This window comes from Lissotriton helveticus, chromosome 10 (genome assembly GCF_964261635.1).
Source record: "Lissotriton helveticus chromosome 10, aLisHel1.1, whole genome shotgun sequence".
NCBI classification, from domain to species: Eukaryota; Metazoa; Chordata; class Amphibia; order Caudata; family Salamandridae; genus Lissotriton; species Lissotriton helveticus.
Window position 1 is genome coordinate 30,028,348 of NC_136071.1, and position 17,522 is coordinate 30,045,869.

General features: G+C 41.7%; 1 protein-coding gene across 3 annotated transcripts in view; it reads right to left on the minus strand.

Moving 5' to 3' along the window:
- Window positions 1-17,522, minus strand: part of OTUD5 (OTU deubiquitinase 5) — a 267,799-nt gene that overhangs the window by 131,550 nt on the left and 118,727 nt on the right. For all 3 annotated transcript variants that reach the window (XM_078664655.1, XM_078664654.1, XM_078664656.1), the window contains exon 3: window positions 4,429-4,493. In XM_078664655.1, the coding sequence (XP_078520781.1) occupies window positions 4,429-4,493 (65 nt within the window). The remainder of the gene's footprint in view (window positions 1-4,428; window positions 4,494-17,522) is intronic.

Genomic DNA, 17,522 nt, shown 5'->3' on the forward strand with positions numbered 1-17,522 from the left:
GCAATCTTACTATTTCGAGGCCGTATCATGAAGTTCTCCCTCTTCATTTGAAGAGACCGGTTCCTGGAAAGGAACAGATTGCGGAGTGTTTGGTACAGAAAGTACCGTAGGAGTAATCACTTGTACTGATGATGCCACCTGAGGAAGTGGAGCTCTATTAGCCCGCTCTGAAGGTGGGAATTGCTGCTGTAATCTTGTAACATGAACTACAGATCTGATAGTAATGCAGTGGGCACCGTGACCGTTCCTGATACTGATGGTGTTCTTGTTTCAGGTTAAGCAAAATAAGCTTGACCATAGTACTGTTGATAATCCCCCTCGTCGTTATCTAGTTGCCACTTAACGTGCAGCATGGGTGGGCTATATAAGTCCCCAAAAAAGCCTCCCTCTTCTTCGGAATCTCCCTCCTCCAGAAGATGAGTGGGCAAATGAGGTGTAATCTTACTGGGTCATTTATGCTCTGAAGTAATCTCTGATGCCAGTGTCTGCGGGTGAAAGGACCGCCACTGAATTTTTGTCAACGATTGAGTCAACAACAATGTCTTCTCTTCCACTACCATCAACTTCGTCGTCCAGAATGACTCATTCGACGGAAGAGACTTCGTCGATGGCTGTGGCTTCGTCGTCAAAGATTTAGTCTATGCACCGTCGACGACGGTGGCATGGTAGAAGACAGTGACTACCTAGTCGACCACTGTAACCTCGTTGACTTCTCGTCAACTTGCACTTTTTCTGATGTTGTAGTCAACTTCAATTTCAAAGGTGACAAGTATTTTGTCAACAAAGGCTCCACCTCTTTAGATGAATATGTGAGAGGAATAGTTGATAAAATTAGAGCCAGCGTCGTCGACGCTAAAGAGGTAGTCTAGTCAAGTCAAGCTTTATTCGATTAATTAAAATCATAAAAGCAGTTACATAACATTATTCATGAATTTAAAAAAAATTTGTATGTTAAAAAACCGTAAAAGCTAAAGAGGTAGTCGGCGATGAGGGCCACAGAGCAAGTCGATGTCGACGTGCCTGAAGTGCAGCCTCTGGTTGCAGTCAGTGCTGAAATATTTTTCTTTGCCGATAGGGAGCTCGTTGATGGTTTGTCAGAAGGACTTTTTTAATGTAAATTTGAGCTCTGTAGGTGTTGTTTTTAGCTCAGAAACAGTCTTAGATGGCTGTTTTATTCTATGTGAACCTTTTTTGCGCTCAGAGGAATATTCAAGAGAGGACTTTTTGGCGCATTTCCTCACAGGCTCTTAATCCAATTGTGAAGACTCCTTTGCCCTCTTTGAAGACATTTTAGAAGAAGTAAATTGCTCACTCTTAGAGTCTGATACAGGGTCAGACCTGGTTTCAATTTCTGGAGCCAGATAAGACGACGTCCTTCTCGGTCTCTAAGAGTTTTGTTAGAAAAGGTGTGACATATCTTGCAGTCTGAAACCTCATGAGATAGATACAAACAACGCAGTCTTTATGATGGTCATCTATATGGAATCTCTTCTTCAAACAAATCGCACACTCCCTGAAGAGGGCCTTCTTGGCCTTATCAGCCATAGTCCAGTCAGATTTGGTAACCACCAACAGATATACAGGATAGATTAAATATCGGTCTATGAATATTTAATTAAATGAAAGTACTTTCCAGCAGAAAGTTGTCCAGAAATGTTCTTTAGATGAGAAAGTTGAGCAGAGCTCAGAGGATACTCCCTAGCACAACGTGCGGTAGAAAATCTGAGGTACTGTGCTTCTCTCCAGAGTGTTCTAGAGGGTGATTCATGCTGACTGTATCAGGAAAAACCTTGATCTTTTTATTAATATTGACTGATGCGATAATAAACTAAAAGGTCGGATGTGAATCTATCAAAGTTACAATACTGGAGTAAAATTGTGCCCGGTTGTTCATGATCTTTAGAACTTTGGGCAGGTGACAGAGGTGGGAAAGCATACAGGAGTCCGGAGCTCCAGTGGAACCAAAAGGCATCTCCGATCAAGAATGCCCTGGGAATTACAACAAACAAAAGTTTTGACACTGTGCATTCTCAGTAGTAGTGAAGAGGTCGAGCCAGCATTCACCTCATTGCTGGAAGATGCTCTCCTCCACCTCCGAGTGTAGCTGCCATTTGTGACCTGCTAGGTAACGTTAACTTAATCTGTCCTGGCACTCTCGGATCCTTACAGGTGTTGTTCAGCCAGGGAAATGCCCTTGCGACACAGCCAGTTCAAGATGCGCATAGTCTCTTGGCACATATCCCACTTCACCCTGCTTGCTGCAGTGCTGCATGGTGTTGTGCTGTCCAGGAGAACCTGTTCCCACTTGATGGAAGGGAAGAATGCCTTTAGTGCCAAAAAAATCGCCCACTCCAAGACGGATATGGAGGTAGATGTCAGTCAGAGACCAGAGTCCTCCGATCTCCACCTCTCCCAGCTGACCTCCCCAACCCAGCATTGATGCATCAGTTATGACTGTTAGCTGTGGGTGGAGTGAGGAGATAGGTCTACTACAGGTATAATTGGGTCCAGTAGCCACCAGTGCAGGTGGTTATCAGTTTCCTCCGACACCTGGAGTAAATCAGATTCTCTTGGTGCTGAGCCCACAGATGTCAGATTCTGCTGCAGAGCTCGCATGGGCCACCTAATTAGGGCCACTAGCAAGATATAGGAGACCAAGAAGCCTCGAAGTTGTTCTCACTGAGATGCAGATTAAATGTTGAAACATCAAGATCATAGCCTGAATGTCCTGGTCTCGTTGAGAAGGGACAGCTCTCAATAGCACAGTATCCAGGATAGCTACAATGATGGAGACTTCTGTAAAGGAGTAATGTATGACTACGGCACACTGACGGGAAATCTCAGATGTCACTAGGTTGGCCATAGTCTGCAGGTGCTTGGTGAGTGAGGTGAGCCCAGCTACAACAATCAGTCATTGAGGTATGGGAAGATAGGCATTAGCAGCTTCTGCAGATGGGCAGCTACCACCACCATCACTTTCGTGAGCATATGAAGAGTAATGGTGAGGCCAAATTGGAGTACCCAGCACTGAACGTCCTTTTGGCCTACCTGAAGACGCAGATAGCTCTTGTGGGATTGCTATACTGTGGATGTGTAAATAGGTGTTCTGCAAATCCAACGCCACTGTCCAGTCTCACCTGGATACAGGGCAGACAAAACTTGGGCTAGAGTGACCACTTGTATAATCCTTCTTGAGGAAGAAGCTCAGAGGGTAAAAGTCTGAAATAGGATGAAGCCCACTGTCGTCATTTAGCTCCAGGAAGTAACAGAAGTAGCAGCCAGTCCCAAACTTAGATGCCATCACCTTCCCTAAAGGTCCCCAGTCCAAGAGAGCCCGGACTTCCATCTACAGAATGCCAAGTGGTCCTCCAGAAGTTGTTGTGCAGTTGATATATTTGGGGCGTGGACAGGAAGGGTAAGGAACAACCATCCCAGACAATTTGAATTACATGTTAAGAGTGCATGGCCTGGAGAAACACTGAGTCAGAATTTAAAACAACGCAGTGCTTTGCATTGTCTGTACTAATAAGACTTCATTACTACCCAATGAAACCCATTTTAGCGACCTTATAATACCAGATTGAGAAATAATAAGGTTCTAAACCCATGCCTAGCAGTTTGCATGTAAGACCTTGATATCGGTTAATAGTTCACTGTACTATATTTGATTGTAATATCAGAAGGATTGCAATTCATGAACTGCAAGTAATAAAAGGACCTCTGTGTCAAAAGCACTGCCCACTTAACTATCAACAAACTAAAATTCTGTCATTGGCATGTCACACAATGTGCATTGTAGAAGACACATTAACCCTCTATGCTACTTTAGGAGTCAAAACTAACTAGACAAAACACAGATTTCTCCAGCAAGTTTAACCCGGCACACACAACTGTCTGCACCAGGTGCCTTAACCTCATATTTTAAAATGCAGCCTTTGCAACTATATAAGCCAGAACAGATTTACTGTCACACTTCTTGTTGCCAATTTCTTTGTGACAGTTTAAAAAACAAACACAAAATGCAAGTGTAAAAGTTGTCTGTCAGACTCCTTTTCATGACCCCATTCCTTGTGACTTCACCCCCTTTTTGTAGCTACACCTTGACCCTCAAGTGAATTCCTGGAGTAAAGTATTTCCAATTCCAGCAGTGGAAAGCCTATTATTAGTGATCATAATTAAGGGACAGAGTTTACTAAAACCTAAATGGATGGGTTTATTTTTAGCCTTTGCAGGTAATGCTTTCCACACTTTTGATCCAGTAATACAAAATAGCCAGTCACCCTTGCCATGCAGACGAGGCTTGGGAATGAGTGAGCGTTTGGAGAATCTCTTCAATCTCATTGATCAGTCTCAGAGTTCCGAAGAATAGAGTTTCCAAACAGTAAACACAGAAACAGTAGTTTTAACTCACTTCAGATTTTCACTCACCAGATAGTCCATACAGTGCTTTCTAACCACTTCATGCATGTCCTGGTCTCCATAGATCTGGTCAGCTGTAAAACAAAGAATCTATGGGCACGCTATAAGAAGCATCACAAACAAGCTTTTTAACTGATTAGCAATTACACTTGGGTGTCAAAGGATTTGGCATCTTAATTCATAGTGTTTTTTCAAACTATCCATACACAATCCACACCTTATCTCTTACACACCAAGTAAAAAAGTATGCTCTGAATGCTTTCCAACCATTGTCCTTATTAAACCTACTACACTTAAGTAAAAAGTTGTAAAAAAATTAAGCAACAAGACAAATCAGAAGTACAATTCCACGATCTCAGAGAGACTGGTTTAATCCCATTACTTGGAAAATAAATATTGCCCTAACAAATATTAGAGGATCAAAGATAGTTTGAGACAAAGCAACATGCAGCCTTTGGGATCATCTGCCTTTGGAGCTTTGGACACACAAATCACCCTATTGTACTTTATTGAGCAAATGACAAATAGGATGGGAATATCAGACACTGGTCTAGAGAGGGTCAAAGAACATCTTCAAAAGTGCAACCAATAATGCAAACTCTGCAAAATAATGGTCTCAGTTGGCGACCCTTAAGGGTCTCCCCTTTGCGTTCGCTACTATTCCAATGTACACATACAACACCCAAAACCCCATCCACTATCTATCACTTAAATATGGCTACAACTTGGAAAAAAAAGTCTTATCCCATGCTGTATCCACAACACAGGCTCTGCAATTGTGATAGTACCACATGGCCAGCAAAACTGCGAACAATCAAGACAAGGGAGGGGGTTGGGGGAGAGAAAGTCATGGGTGTTATTTTTGGTACAGAACTTATTATCCTGAAATAAATAAGAGCACTAGCCTATATTCTTACGGAGATCTTCACACATCTGCAAAATGTCCATTGGATGAAGCGCACTAAATTAGTTTGATAGAAAATGTGATGGAAGATTAATACAAAAAAATAGGAAAGGCATTCTGCACCTAAATATAGGACAACAAGACCACATTAACCCTTCCTAAAAGCACTTTACTGGCTTTTGGATGAATAGAATATAGTGTGCTGCAAAGACATAAAGAGAGATCAACTCGCCCCCCTCCCCCCTACAGAGACCCAGCCTTGGATCAACCAACATCTGTCCTGTGATACTATTTCCATGATGCAAAACTGAGGAAAGGATCACAAGACTCAGTAATTAACAAATAAGAGAACTGTTCATGTTTGGCCATCTGCCTGCAGCCTCCAAGTCACATACACTTATGCCATGTCTTCATTACCCTCGATGGCTTGGCCAAATTTAGGAAAGTGCTTTGAAGTGACCAACATTAAATGTTTCCACTGCATAACACATTAAACACAGACTGCAAAATATTACTGTAGTGGAGTTGCAATTCCATCCAAGTAGTCAAAAAGCAAGATTTGTGTCAGGTTTGACAAGGCACCAACTCAGATACTTGAACGAAAGCAAAATCAGCATTAGGTTAATTTCACTATTAAGCTAAGATCAGGCTGAAGCCAAAAGGATATAGTCAGCCATGGAAACAAAACACCTAGAGCTGAAACTCTGGTTCTATAACCTATTTATTTATTTTCATTTTAAGAGTTTTATATAGTGCTGCTAGACCCGGAGGTATCAGAGCACTTTACATAAGGAATTTAGCATATTACAAACGTTAAAAAATTTACATGAAAGATCGTTGCGAGGAAGAGGAAAAACAAGGTTATACAAATACATCTAATGATTAGATCATTACAAAAACAGAAGATATTAAGGAGCAATGGGAGCGAGGAAAAATAGGGGTAAGGGAAAAGAGGGAGAAGGGAAACGTGGGAACGAGTGGGAGCAGGGAGAAAGGAACTGACAAAGGACCGAACAAGACGGCAGGTCAGGATCAGAGTAGAGGGTGAGAAGGAAGATGGGGACAAGAAAAGGGGTTCTGAGAGAGGGAGAGGAGGTCATCGGAAGAAGATATAAAGAGACAGCAGCGAAAGAACGAGGAGTGCCATGCACCAATGACCGGCTGGGTAGGTGACGGTCACGGGCGCCAGACACCTCTATAGCCGAACCAAGCGGCTCCACCGGGCATCGATGGAGCCGCTTGGAGGAGCAGAACAAACCCTTAAGCACTGAAAAAGCTAGTCATTCCCTTTATCTGCCAGAATAACATGAACAATGACAGAACAGAGGGGGAAGAGAACATATTCTTGAGAAGGACACGGAAGACAATACAAGGCTACAACAGTTACTTCAGAGAGTAGCCTCTAAACCTCTATCACAATCCATCAGGACGGCCAAAGCAAAAGTCAGATTAACTCCAGCCAAAGCCTTTGCTTTGGCTAACTTGAACTGACCAATGGCTTCGGAGCAGATGGAAAGTGCACAGAATTCACAGAAGGTCTGGAGTAACCTTTGAGATGAAATCGGGAGGAGGTGGCCAATAATTAAATGTTGCTGCCTGCATTACTTACAGCAGAGAGCAAAGAACTGAATTGTATGCATTCTTGGAAAGGAGATCATTTTAACTGCAACAGATTCTTCTTAAAGCAGTTACTTACCAAAACCGACAACATAAATAAGTAAAGCGTGACTCATGTCGGAGATCCTTGGATCACTGCAGATTAGATCTGCTCGTTTGGATTGACTAAACTGTCCCTGGTCTGCAACAGAGGTAGTTTGGTGCCTCCGCCTGAATTCCGTAGGTAAAAATGATCGGTCAACTAGACGGAAGTACAAATAGTTTACCATATGAACTGATACATTATAAGATCAAAATAGTTTTCTCCAAACTGACAAACGTGAAGGAAAAAGGAACTTAAGCCATGATCAAGAGCTCTGGCCAAGGAGAAATGAAGTACAGCCAGCCAACCTGAAAGGACGATACTGGGCATACATACAAAGGCAGTTGCGTTGACCAACCTCACGGTGTGAAGATTCAAAGGTAAACCACACTCTACCATTCATCATGAAGTAGTTCTTTTAAGTGTAAACAGACAAAAAAACTACTTTCAGAACACTTACACGTCAGTCATTTCAGTTAATGATCTAACTGCTTACATGTACAATACTATTGATTTAAATCAAACTGCTTAATAACAAACACACATATACATAATATATATACATACACATACACACACACACACACACACGTCTATATCTACATACATATTATACACAGTCAGTTTTTGAAGGCCAGCTTTTGCTTTTCTTCCCGCCTCCAGAAGAGGAAGAACTCACTTTAGCCTTGCCCCTTCTCGTACAGATGTAAACAAGGATGTGGTTTCTCTACTTCTCTACTTTGCGCCCACAAGTAAGCGGGAGTAATATGCAAATGAGGCAACACTTCGGCAGCAGTTCCAGCAAGTCACATGACACACACCAAAGTCTTTCTTAGAATTGCAGGCCACATTTTTAGCTGTGGTTTTGTTAGCAGTTACTCAGCTGCACAACAGAGCAACCTTATTTACCACTGATGGAGAAAAAAACAACTTTTGCAGCTTGTCTGTGCTAAGGAAAACTTGAAGCATCTTTTCTTCAAATGTCTTCATAGTATGAAAACAGAAATTAAGGAAACTACGCCATTTGAACAATGCACTTAAGTTACCACCTACTTTGACCTGATTTGCCCTGGCAACTTGTTGGCAAATGCCATAGGCTGATCTGTGCACACTCACTGCAGCTCAGAGGTATGAACTTTATACTAGAAACAAGAACAGAATACCAACATTTGATAAGTCTGAGGCATGACCAATTCATTGGCAACAGCTCAGACCTTTAAGTTCTGGTTATTCGCCAAATAACAGTCTACCAGTGCTATAATATTTAAATGCATCTCGGAATAAGCAGAGTAGTGCGTGCTTACAGATTGGTTCACCTTATTTCAAGGGTCAATCCCAGTCACATGGATAGCATTCTAACGGAGTTTTAGCAATTTACCACAACCTCCGATTGCAATTAATTAGGTAGTAAGAGGGGTAACGTTTCCTTATATTTTGGGCTTCTTTGAGCAATAAGCTTTCCTGTTCAAATGTCAAGTTTTTTGTTGTGTTTTTGTTAAGTTAAGCAGTCTTCACAGGAGAAGTGTAGTTCCTTCAGTGTTAATTTATGTCCATGAATTTCCAAACAACGCATGGTTTTGCACCCATTAGGGCAGCCCAATTTTGTGTGTGTGTGATGCACAGGAGTATTCCAGTTCTAAAATTCTTTTTAGTGCTCACTCCAAGGCCTTGCTTTCCTTTTGTAACAACTGGCTCCAACGTCACCAGAGAACAGAAAGCTTCGCCAAACGAAAGAGCTAGCATCCAGTCACACAAGTAGGTCTCACTAAAGTGCCACCAGCAAACCCCATGCAATTCTTATATTACCCTCTGTACCACATGCAAGACTGAAACATGGATTATTTTCCTTGGGGAGCTGGGTGGGGTTGTAAAGGAAAAAAGTAAGGTCTAAGAACTGAAATGACGACAAAAGTTACTATTCGAAACTCGTGCATCCTGGCTACCCTACTTGCCAAGGGACTAGGACTCACTTATGAGAGAGTAGCAAGTGCTTGGCTTCAAGCTTATGGCGATCAGAGTTTACTGGATTGAGATGCATACTTTTGAGAATATGAAACCAGAGAGTAATCCTTCCAAAAAGCCATGAGTGACCCATGGCGCTACTCTACACAGGTTTATGTTTAGAGCTTCAACAGAGTGCTGCTTCTCACACTGATGAGGGGTGGTGCTCCAAAACCGGTCCCAGGATGCTCGTTTCCGGTCAAGGGAGGACCTGGCTCAGCAGTTCGGGCTGGACTGTTCTCAGGAGGAACAGGGTCAAGACGGATTTGCATATGGCTGGGTCCAAACTGAGGGGGGGGGGGGGGGGGGGGGGGTACAACAGATCGATGGATTAAACCCGGATCTTTGTGATTGGGGATGAATGTTTGCAATGTTCAAAATTCCATCCATCAATGTTCTTTTTTCGCCCCAAGTGGAAAGGGTATGACCAGATGTGGGTTCCATGCTCACTGCACCAGTAGATTCAAGCTAGCCAGGCTGAAGAGGGGTGATGCCCTGAAACCAGTCACAGGATGCGTGTTTGTGGTCCAGGGAATACCTGGGTTGGCAGTTCGGGTTGGACTGTTCCTAGGAGGAACAGGATCAAGACTGATTTGCATATGGCTGGGTCCAATCTTGGGTGGCGTGGTGAGCTAAAGATTGATAGAATAAACCCAGATCTTTGTGACTGGGGGTAAATGTTTGCAATGTTCCACATTCAGTCCATCATTTGTTCTTTTTACGTTTCCCACACTGGGGAATACTGGTACTGAACCACTAAGTCTGTGTTGGAATCCAAATGAAGTAGAGCTACTTGGGGGAAAAGTAATGTTTTCAGTTGCTTTCAGAATATGATTTCACATAGGGTGATCCATAAGTCAAGAGGGAGTAAATTCTAGAGAATAGGAGCCAGAAAACAAAGATTTGCCACCATGTCTAGCGTTTTTGACCTGGGGAATAATGATAAATCCTTTGAGAGCAGAGCAAAGGTTCCGAACAAGGATTCACTGAGAGGTAAGGCAGATTAGGGGATTCTGACCTCTGTTGTGAGACTCTACACATCGGACGTAGACAGCCAGGGAAGTACAGCTAGATGTTCTGATATGGAGTTATCCTAGAAAATGTTGAGGGGAAGCCTAGCAGCAGCATTCTAGATTATCTGAAGGCATTAAAAAGAAACTTGGGTAGATCAATGGCATTCCCAGAGTCCTGGCAGGATGTTATAAAAGCAAGGACCACTTCCTTCATGGAAGCTATTGGCAAGAAAGGCAGGACTTTTCTGAGCAATCAAATCATGAAGCATGCAGCAGACACTTTGGCAATCTAGACAAAAAAGTCAATTTGTCAATCCAAAAACTAGATTCATGACAGAAGGAGGGTGGGAAGATTTTCACAGAGGTCAGAGCCAACATCTAGTTGACCAGGTGAGGAGTGTTGCGCCTAAGAGTCGCAACGTTCTTCATTATTTAGTTTTTGGACATCAAGGTTGTCACTGTCCTTAAGTATTCATGGAATGCCCTTTGCATATCAGAATTGCTAAAAACAGATAGGAGTTGGATTTCGGCTCGTAAGAGAAAAATTCCAGTCCAAAAAGGACAGACAATATCAGCAAGGGGAGGCTATATAGAGCATGTCCGCAACTGGCACATTAGTAAGGCTACACATGTGGCATTTGCTGTGATATAGGTAGATTGCCGTCTTCAAGAAGACTCCAAATGCATTATTGGAAGGATGTGGATGCTCAATACTAACCAGCTGGGAGTAGATGGTGGTCTTTGTAGGCAACAAAGCAAAAACAGATTAAAAAAAATATGGTTGGCGATGCTGTCTTGTGAAATGGTTAACCACGACAATTAACGTTTTAATGCCAGCACTAGCACCAGACCAAAAGTCTGCAAAAGTACACGCGTAGTGCACAAATAAAAGTGGAGTCTGCTTTATAGGGGCATATCACTTAATGTCTCACCAAATCACAATCAGATGCCATCCAGACTTGATGTTCAAAATAATGCTGTGTGTAAAGCAGCACACGTTTGAGACATTTCTGCTGCAACAAAAATGTGATAAACGAAGGTCACGCTATTCAAGTTACCTCAAGCTAAACAAAGAATTAAACAAGCTTTGGCAAAGCAAATAGGTCCTACCTTTTGGACCTTATAAGTGTGTAGCCCTGCAGCACATTATCCTGAGTGGTGTGAAGTCAGGGAATGAAGAGCTACACAATAACTACACACTTATAATTCACTGTAGAATCGCTTTCAATAGAAAGGGTTTGTTACAGATGGGATGTATTAATAGTACTTTTAATAATGACTATTAGACTGGTTAGACCAGTTTGAACAATATACAGTGACAAACTAATAGCGAAAATGAGAGGCACCTCATCACTTGGGTAATGTGTGCATGTGTGTATAGTCTTGTCACCTCCATGAACTGTAGAAGAAAATAAGTTACTTACCTGTAACTGTAGTTCTCCAATATTGCTATCTTTCATAGATTCACATGCTTGAATCACTCCCCCATCCAAGTGGGAGTTGGACAACAGGGAAAGATTCAAGCATGTGAATCTATGAAAGATGTATCTAGGTAAGAGAGAGACCCCTTAACGTACCAGGGGAATAGGGTACTTTAACAGTATAAAAAGGAAATTTTCCCTTGGCAACGACTGGACATGGTTTTTTTCTAAATACCCCCTCCTTGAGCTAATACGTTCTTCACATGTAAGTACATCCACAGGAAATGGTAGATTTAGTAGTAAAAAAACATTTTTATTTTAAAAAAACACAATAAATCTTAGTACATGTACAAATGTTAAAATCAACGACACCAAATGTGTCCACAAGAAAGAAACTTATTGAACATTTATAGACATCATCATCATGTTAAAAAAAAAAGGGGGGGAACAGAAATTATTAAAATACAATTTATGGTTACACAGATTACAGATCAATTTGGAACAATTTTGACAAAGAAGGGGGAGAGACAATCACAGACATTAACTATTAGTCATTTGTGTGTGCACATCCTAGAGCCTGGGTTTGTACAAAATCAAAACCTGGACTTTTTATTTCTCGTTTGGTCTGCAGGTGGATTTTTGGGCTTTGGATTGTGCAAATAGTTGCGTCGACGGGTTTCGATGACTTTTACAGGTATACCGCCATCTTTCTCAAGACAAATTAATCAGTCTCTCCAATACTCTTGGCACTGGTTGGTTGCCGTTGTGCTTATCCTCTCCTGTAGGTAAACATAGTATTGTAAGTGTTTTTGGAAACTACTTCACATTATATCTGCCTGATGTTCTTTATGCGGGCCTGAACTAATCATGTATTTGTTCTATGGGGAACAGTCCCTTACCACCCGGAGCCCATCCTGTTTCTGTGGGTAATTTGGTGTCTTTTTCTAACCCTTTTAGTTCTTAGTTTTAATTCAAGGCTATGTAATTTGTATATTCCAAGGGGAAAGACCAACTAACTCACGCTTGGTTATATTTCGTCTAGATTAATTTTTACTAATAGTTGCATATCTAAAGCATGGGTCTGTACCTTATTGCATGGAGATTCTCATCTCTGTATGGACCTGTTTTGTTCCGTCAGTTTCTCGATGATTTTTGCACCATGTTCCCTTTAAAGAATGAATAGGCAGTTTGGTCATTTTGTTTTTACTTCCCTTCATTGGTACCTCTATCATTTTATACATCTATACTCTAATTTACCTTTAGGGGGCATTGGGGTCTCTTCAAGTCCACCTGTCTCTTCACTCTTCTGCTGATCTTTTGACTAGGCTGCGCGTTATGGGATCTAAGGGGGGAGAGATAGAAGTCGAATATATTGCATCTTAGTAGTCTGTTTGTATTTAGCATCTCTCTTCTCCTGCCATCTTGATGGTTACAGGGTTTCATAATTAGATGTTACCTGTTTAAATTTCTTAGACTGGCCTTAGACCTTCCGGGCGTGTTCTACTCCAGTCTCTCTCACATATTGCCTGGTAGCCTATGGAATACCATAAGATATAAATGTTTTAATCTTTCTGTCTACAATGATTTTGACTCTAAGTTTTAAATAGATTCTCCTGTCTTACCGCGTTATTAAAATCGGGTCCCACGGCGGGGTGGATAACCATGGAGTCCCTGGGGCTGTTGTGATCTGTTTTTAAGAGAGCCAAAGACGTGGTGTCAGCCACCGTTTTTTTTTAAATCTTTAAGGATTTCTAAAAGGGTTCTCGGTGGGCGGTCTCCTATCGGGGCAGTCTCCTTACCTCAACGAGCAGTTTCGTCTGCCTCTCCACTCCCGTCTGCAGCCGGTCTTCACTCACAGTTTCGCCGTTTCACCCCCGGTTCGAAAAGAGTCATTACTACGTTGACCCGCTATTTTTAAAACCAGAAGCGTCCCGTTCTGATTGGGTCGCTGTGATTGTACACACCTGTGCATACTCAGTCTGTTCGCCGGTGCTGGGCATGTATTCTATTGTTAAGCCTCAGTCTCGTCCCCAGCGGAAGTGAGTTCCAAGCCTCCCTTTCAATCGAGATAGCGTTTGTGTGATAGCTTCCGCGTTTCAAGCCTCAGTTATGGCTGAGACTCAAGCCTCGGTTTGGTTTTAATAGCGTGGTTTCTGTCGCATTTCGAGTCAGTTGTCACCTACTTTATATGAGGTGGCACAGTCTGACTTCTTATATAGTGACAGTTGAGGTCAGTAATCTATTGTTTGTACCTCAGTTTAGTTCTGATGGTAAAACGGTAGCATGTAAAAATTTGAACAATTGCAGAAGCAAAAGTGTGATTTACCTTCTTGTCTGCCCATGTGGCCTCGGCTACGTGGGTGAGACTGGGAGGGAAATCCGCACCAGACTCTTGGCGCACAGGTCAGCCCTAAAAAACCAGAAAGAAAATGCACCACTGACAGATCATTACAGGATGAAGAGCCACAACTGGAATGAGTTCTCGTGGTTCATCTTAGAGAAAGTGTGCATTAGCAGACGTGGCGGGAACCTACAGGCCTATCGTAAGACACGTGAACAATGGTTCATGTGCCATCTAGACACAATCAATCATGGTTTAAATACAAGAGAAGATTGGATGACGATAATAGCGAGTCAATAATGCCAGGGAAGAAATTCTGTATCAAAATTGAAAGTTAAAAATGATGTACAGCTCAAAAAGTAACCAGTAGATAATGTGAGCTGATTTAGGGACCAATCTATACATACACAGTAAGCAGAAACCAAGTAGAACAGTGCGAATAATATTGCTGGACTCTAATACAATATATAATCATCATTAGAATATAAAATCGAGCAACCTCTGTTCTGTTAAAGTTAGATGAAATTGTAAGAAAGATAATGATAACCATGTTATCAAGGTGTAAATAATAGAACATTGACCCCCAATACTTTTATAACAACCCAAAGCCACACTGTGCAGCCTCTTATTTTACTAAGCGATAATTTATTCGCATTGTATCAGCTACTATTCATCAGAACTAAACTGAGGTACAAACAATAGATTACTGACCTCAACTGTCACTATATAAGAAGTCAGACTGTGCCACCTCATATAAAGTAGGTGACAACTGACTCGAAATGCGACAGAAACCACGCTATTAAAACCAAACCGAGGCTTGAGTCTCAGCCATAACTGAGGCTTGAAACGCGGAAGCTATCACACAAACGCTATCTCGATTGAAAGGGAGGCTTGGAACTCACTTCCGCTGGGGACGAGACTGAGGCTTAACAATAGAATACACGCCCAGCACCGGCGAACATACTGAGTATGCACAGGTGTGTACAATCACAGCGACCCAATCAGAACGGGACGCTTCTGGTTTTAAAAATAGCGGGTCAACGTAGTAATGACTCTTTTCGAACCGGGGGTGAAACGGCGAAACTGTGAGTGAAGACCGGCTGCAGACGGGAGTGGAGAGGCAGACGAAACTGCTCGTTGAGGTAAGGAGACTGCCCCGATAGGAGACCGCCCACCGAGAACCCTTTTAGAAATCCTTAAAGATTTAAAAAGAACCGGTGGCTGACACCACGTCTTTGGCTCTCTTAAAAACAGATCACAACAGCCCCAGGGACTCCATGGTTATCCACCCCGCCGTGGGACCCGATTTTAATAACGCGGTAAGACAGGAGAATCTATTTAAAACTTAGAGTCAAAATCATTGTAGACAGAAAGATTAAAACATTTATATCTTATGGTATTCCTTAGGCTACCAGGCAATATGTGCGAGAACTGGAGTTGAACACGCCCGGAAGGTCTAAGGCCAGTCTAAGAAATTTAAACAGGTAACATCTAATTATGAAACCCTGTAACCATCAAGATGGCAGGAGAAGAGAGATGCTAAATACAAACAGACTACTAAGATGCAATATATTCGACTTCTATCTCTCCCCCCTTAGATCCCATAACGCGCAGCCTAGTCAAAAGATCAACAGAAGAGTAAAGAGACAGGTGGACTTGAAGAGACCCCAATGCCCCCTAAAGGTAAATTAGAGTATAGATGTATAAAATGATAGAGGGACCAATGAAGGGAAGTAAAAACAAAATGACCAAACTGCCTATTCATTCTTTAAAGGGAACATGGTGCAAAAATCATCGAGAAACTGACGGAACAAAACAGGTCCATACAGAGATGAGAATCTCCATGCAATAAGGTACAGACCCATGCTTTAGATATGCAACTATTAGTAAAAATTAATCTAGACGAAATATAACCAAGCGTGAGTTAGTTGGTCTTTCCCCTTGGAATATACAAATTACATAGCCTTGAATTAAAACTAAGAACTAAAAGGGTTAGAAAAAGACACCAAATTACCCACAGAAACAGGATGGGCTCAGGGTGGTAAGGGACTGTTCCCCATAGAACAAATACATGATTAGTTCAGGCCCGCATAAAGAACATCAGGCAGATATAATGTGAAGTAGTTTCCAAAAACACTTACAATACTATGTTTACCTACAGGAGAGGATAAGCACAACGGCAACCAACCAGTGCCAAGAGTATTGGAGAGACTGATTAATTTGTCTTGAGAAAGATGGCGGTATACCTGTAAAAGTCATCGAAACGCGTCGACGCAACTATTTGCACAATCCAAAGCCCAAAAATCCACCTGCAGACCAAACGAGAAATAAAAAGTCCAGGTTTTGATCTTGTACAAACCCAGGCTCTAGGATGTGCACACACAAATGACTAATAGTTAATGTCTGTGATTGTCTCTCCCCCTTCTTTGTCAAAATTGTTCCAAATTGATCTGTAATCTGTGTAACCATAAATTGTATTTTAATAATTTCTGTTCCCCCCCCCTTTTTTTTTTACATGATGATGATGTCTATAAATGTTCAATAAGTTTCTTTCTTGCGGACACATTTGGTGTCGTTGATTTTAACATTTGTACATGTACTAAGATTTATTGTGTTTTTTTAAAATAAAAATGTTTTTTTACTACTAAATCTACCATTTCCTGTGGATGTACTTACATGTGAAGAACGTATTAGCTCAAGGAGGGGGTATTTAGAAAAAACCATGTCCAGTCGTTGCCAAGGGAAAATTTCCTTTTTATACTGTTAAAGTACCCTATTCCCCTGGTACATTAAGGGGTCACTCTCTTACCTAGATACATAATTGGAACAGTTCGCTTGAACTGGAGAGTTAAAACCAAAGGATCTCTTGGAAATATTGTATATATTCCGAGGTCATTACTTTGGAACAGCTTATATTCAATCCCGGTAGTTGAGATTAATTTACAAATGGATAATCTCAAAACCTTCGGGTTTACGGAGGACCAATTCAACAAACTTTTGAACCAACACCCGCGTACTGGTGGGTCAACGATAGCTAACAAAAGTGGTCAAGAAGAACTTTTCAAATTATTAAATTTAAAGAAAAAGCTAGTGAGAACGGAGCTCCATGCCGAATTTTTGATGGGATACTTAAGAGCTGGAGTAATACCCCTGGGATTGCGAATTAAAAATGAGCCAGGGCTTTTTGTGGACAATAAAAAATTTCTAGAGGTATGGTGACATATAGCCAACAGATGTAGCAGGGACTGGCTAATCCTCATTATCGAAACAGCTCAGGAAGTGATAATCCTTGAAAGACAACAAATAGAAGAACTAGAGCTGGCTTTCAAACAGAGTACTGTAGTGGAGGACACTAAAAAGAAATTGGAGGTAATCTTTAACAGTAGCGATTACAACAATAAGATGCAGCAACTACTTAATGTTAAGGACCATAACATACCAGCCTCTTTCAGAATGATTGATAAGCTTAAAAAAGAGGTAGCACTTTTTTTAAATCAAGGTAGGGAAAACAACTATATATGTGAGGACGAGTATAGATTTCTATTCAACCAAAACCCTATAATCCAAGCAATTTATGGGTTACCGAAAATCCATAAGAGCACGTCTGACCCACCGATGAGGCCTATCGTGAGTAGTCTGGGGTCAATGTTGGAACCCCTCAGCAAATATGCGGACTTCTTTTTGCGTCCATTGGTACAGACACAAAAATCTTACCTGAAGGACA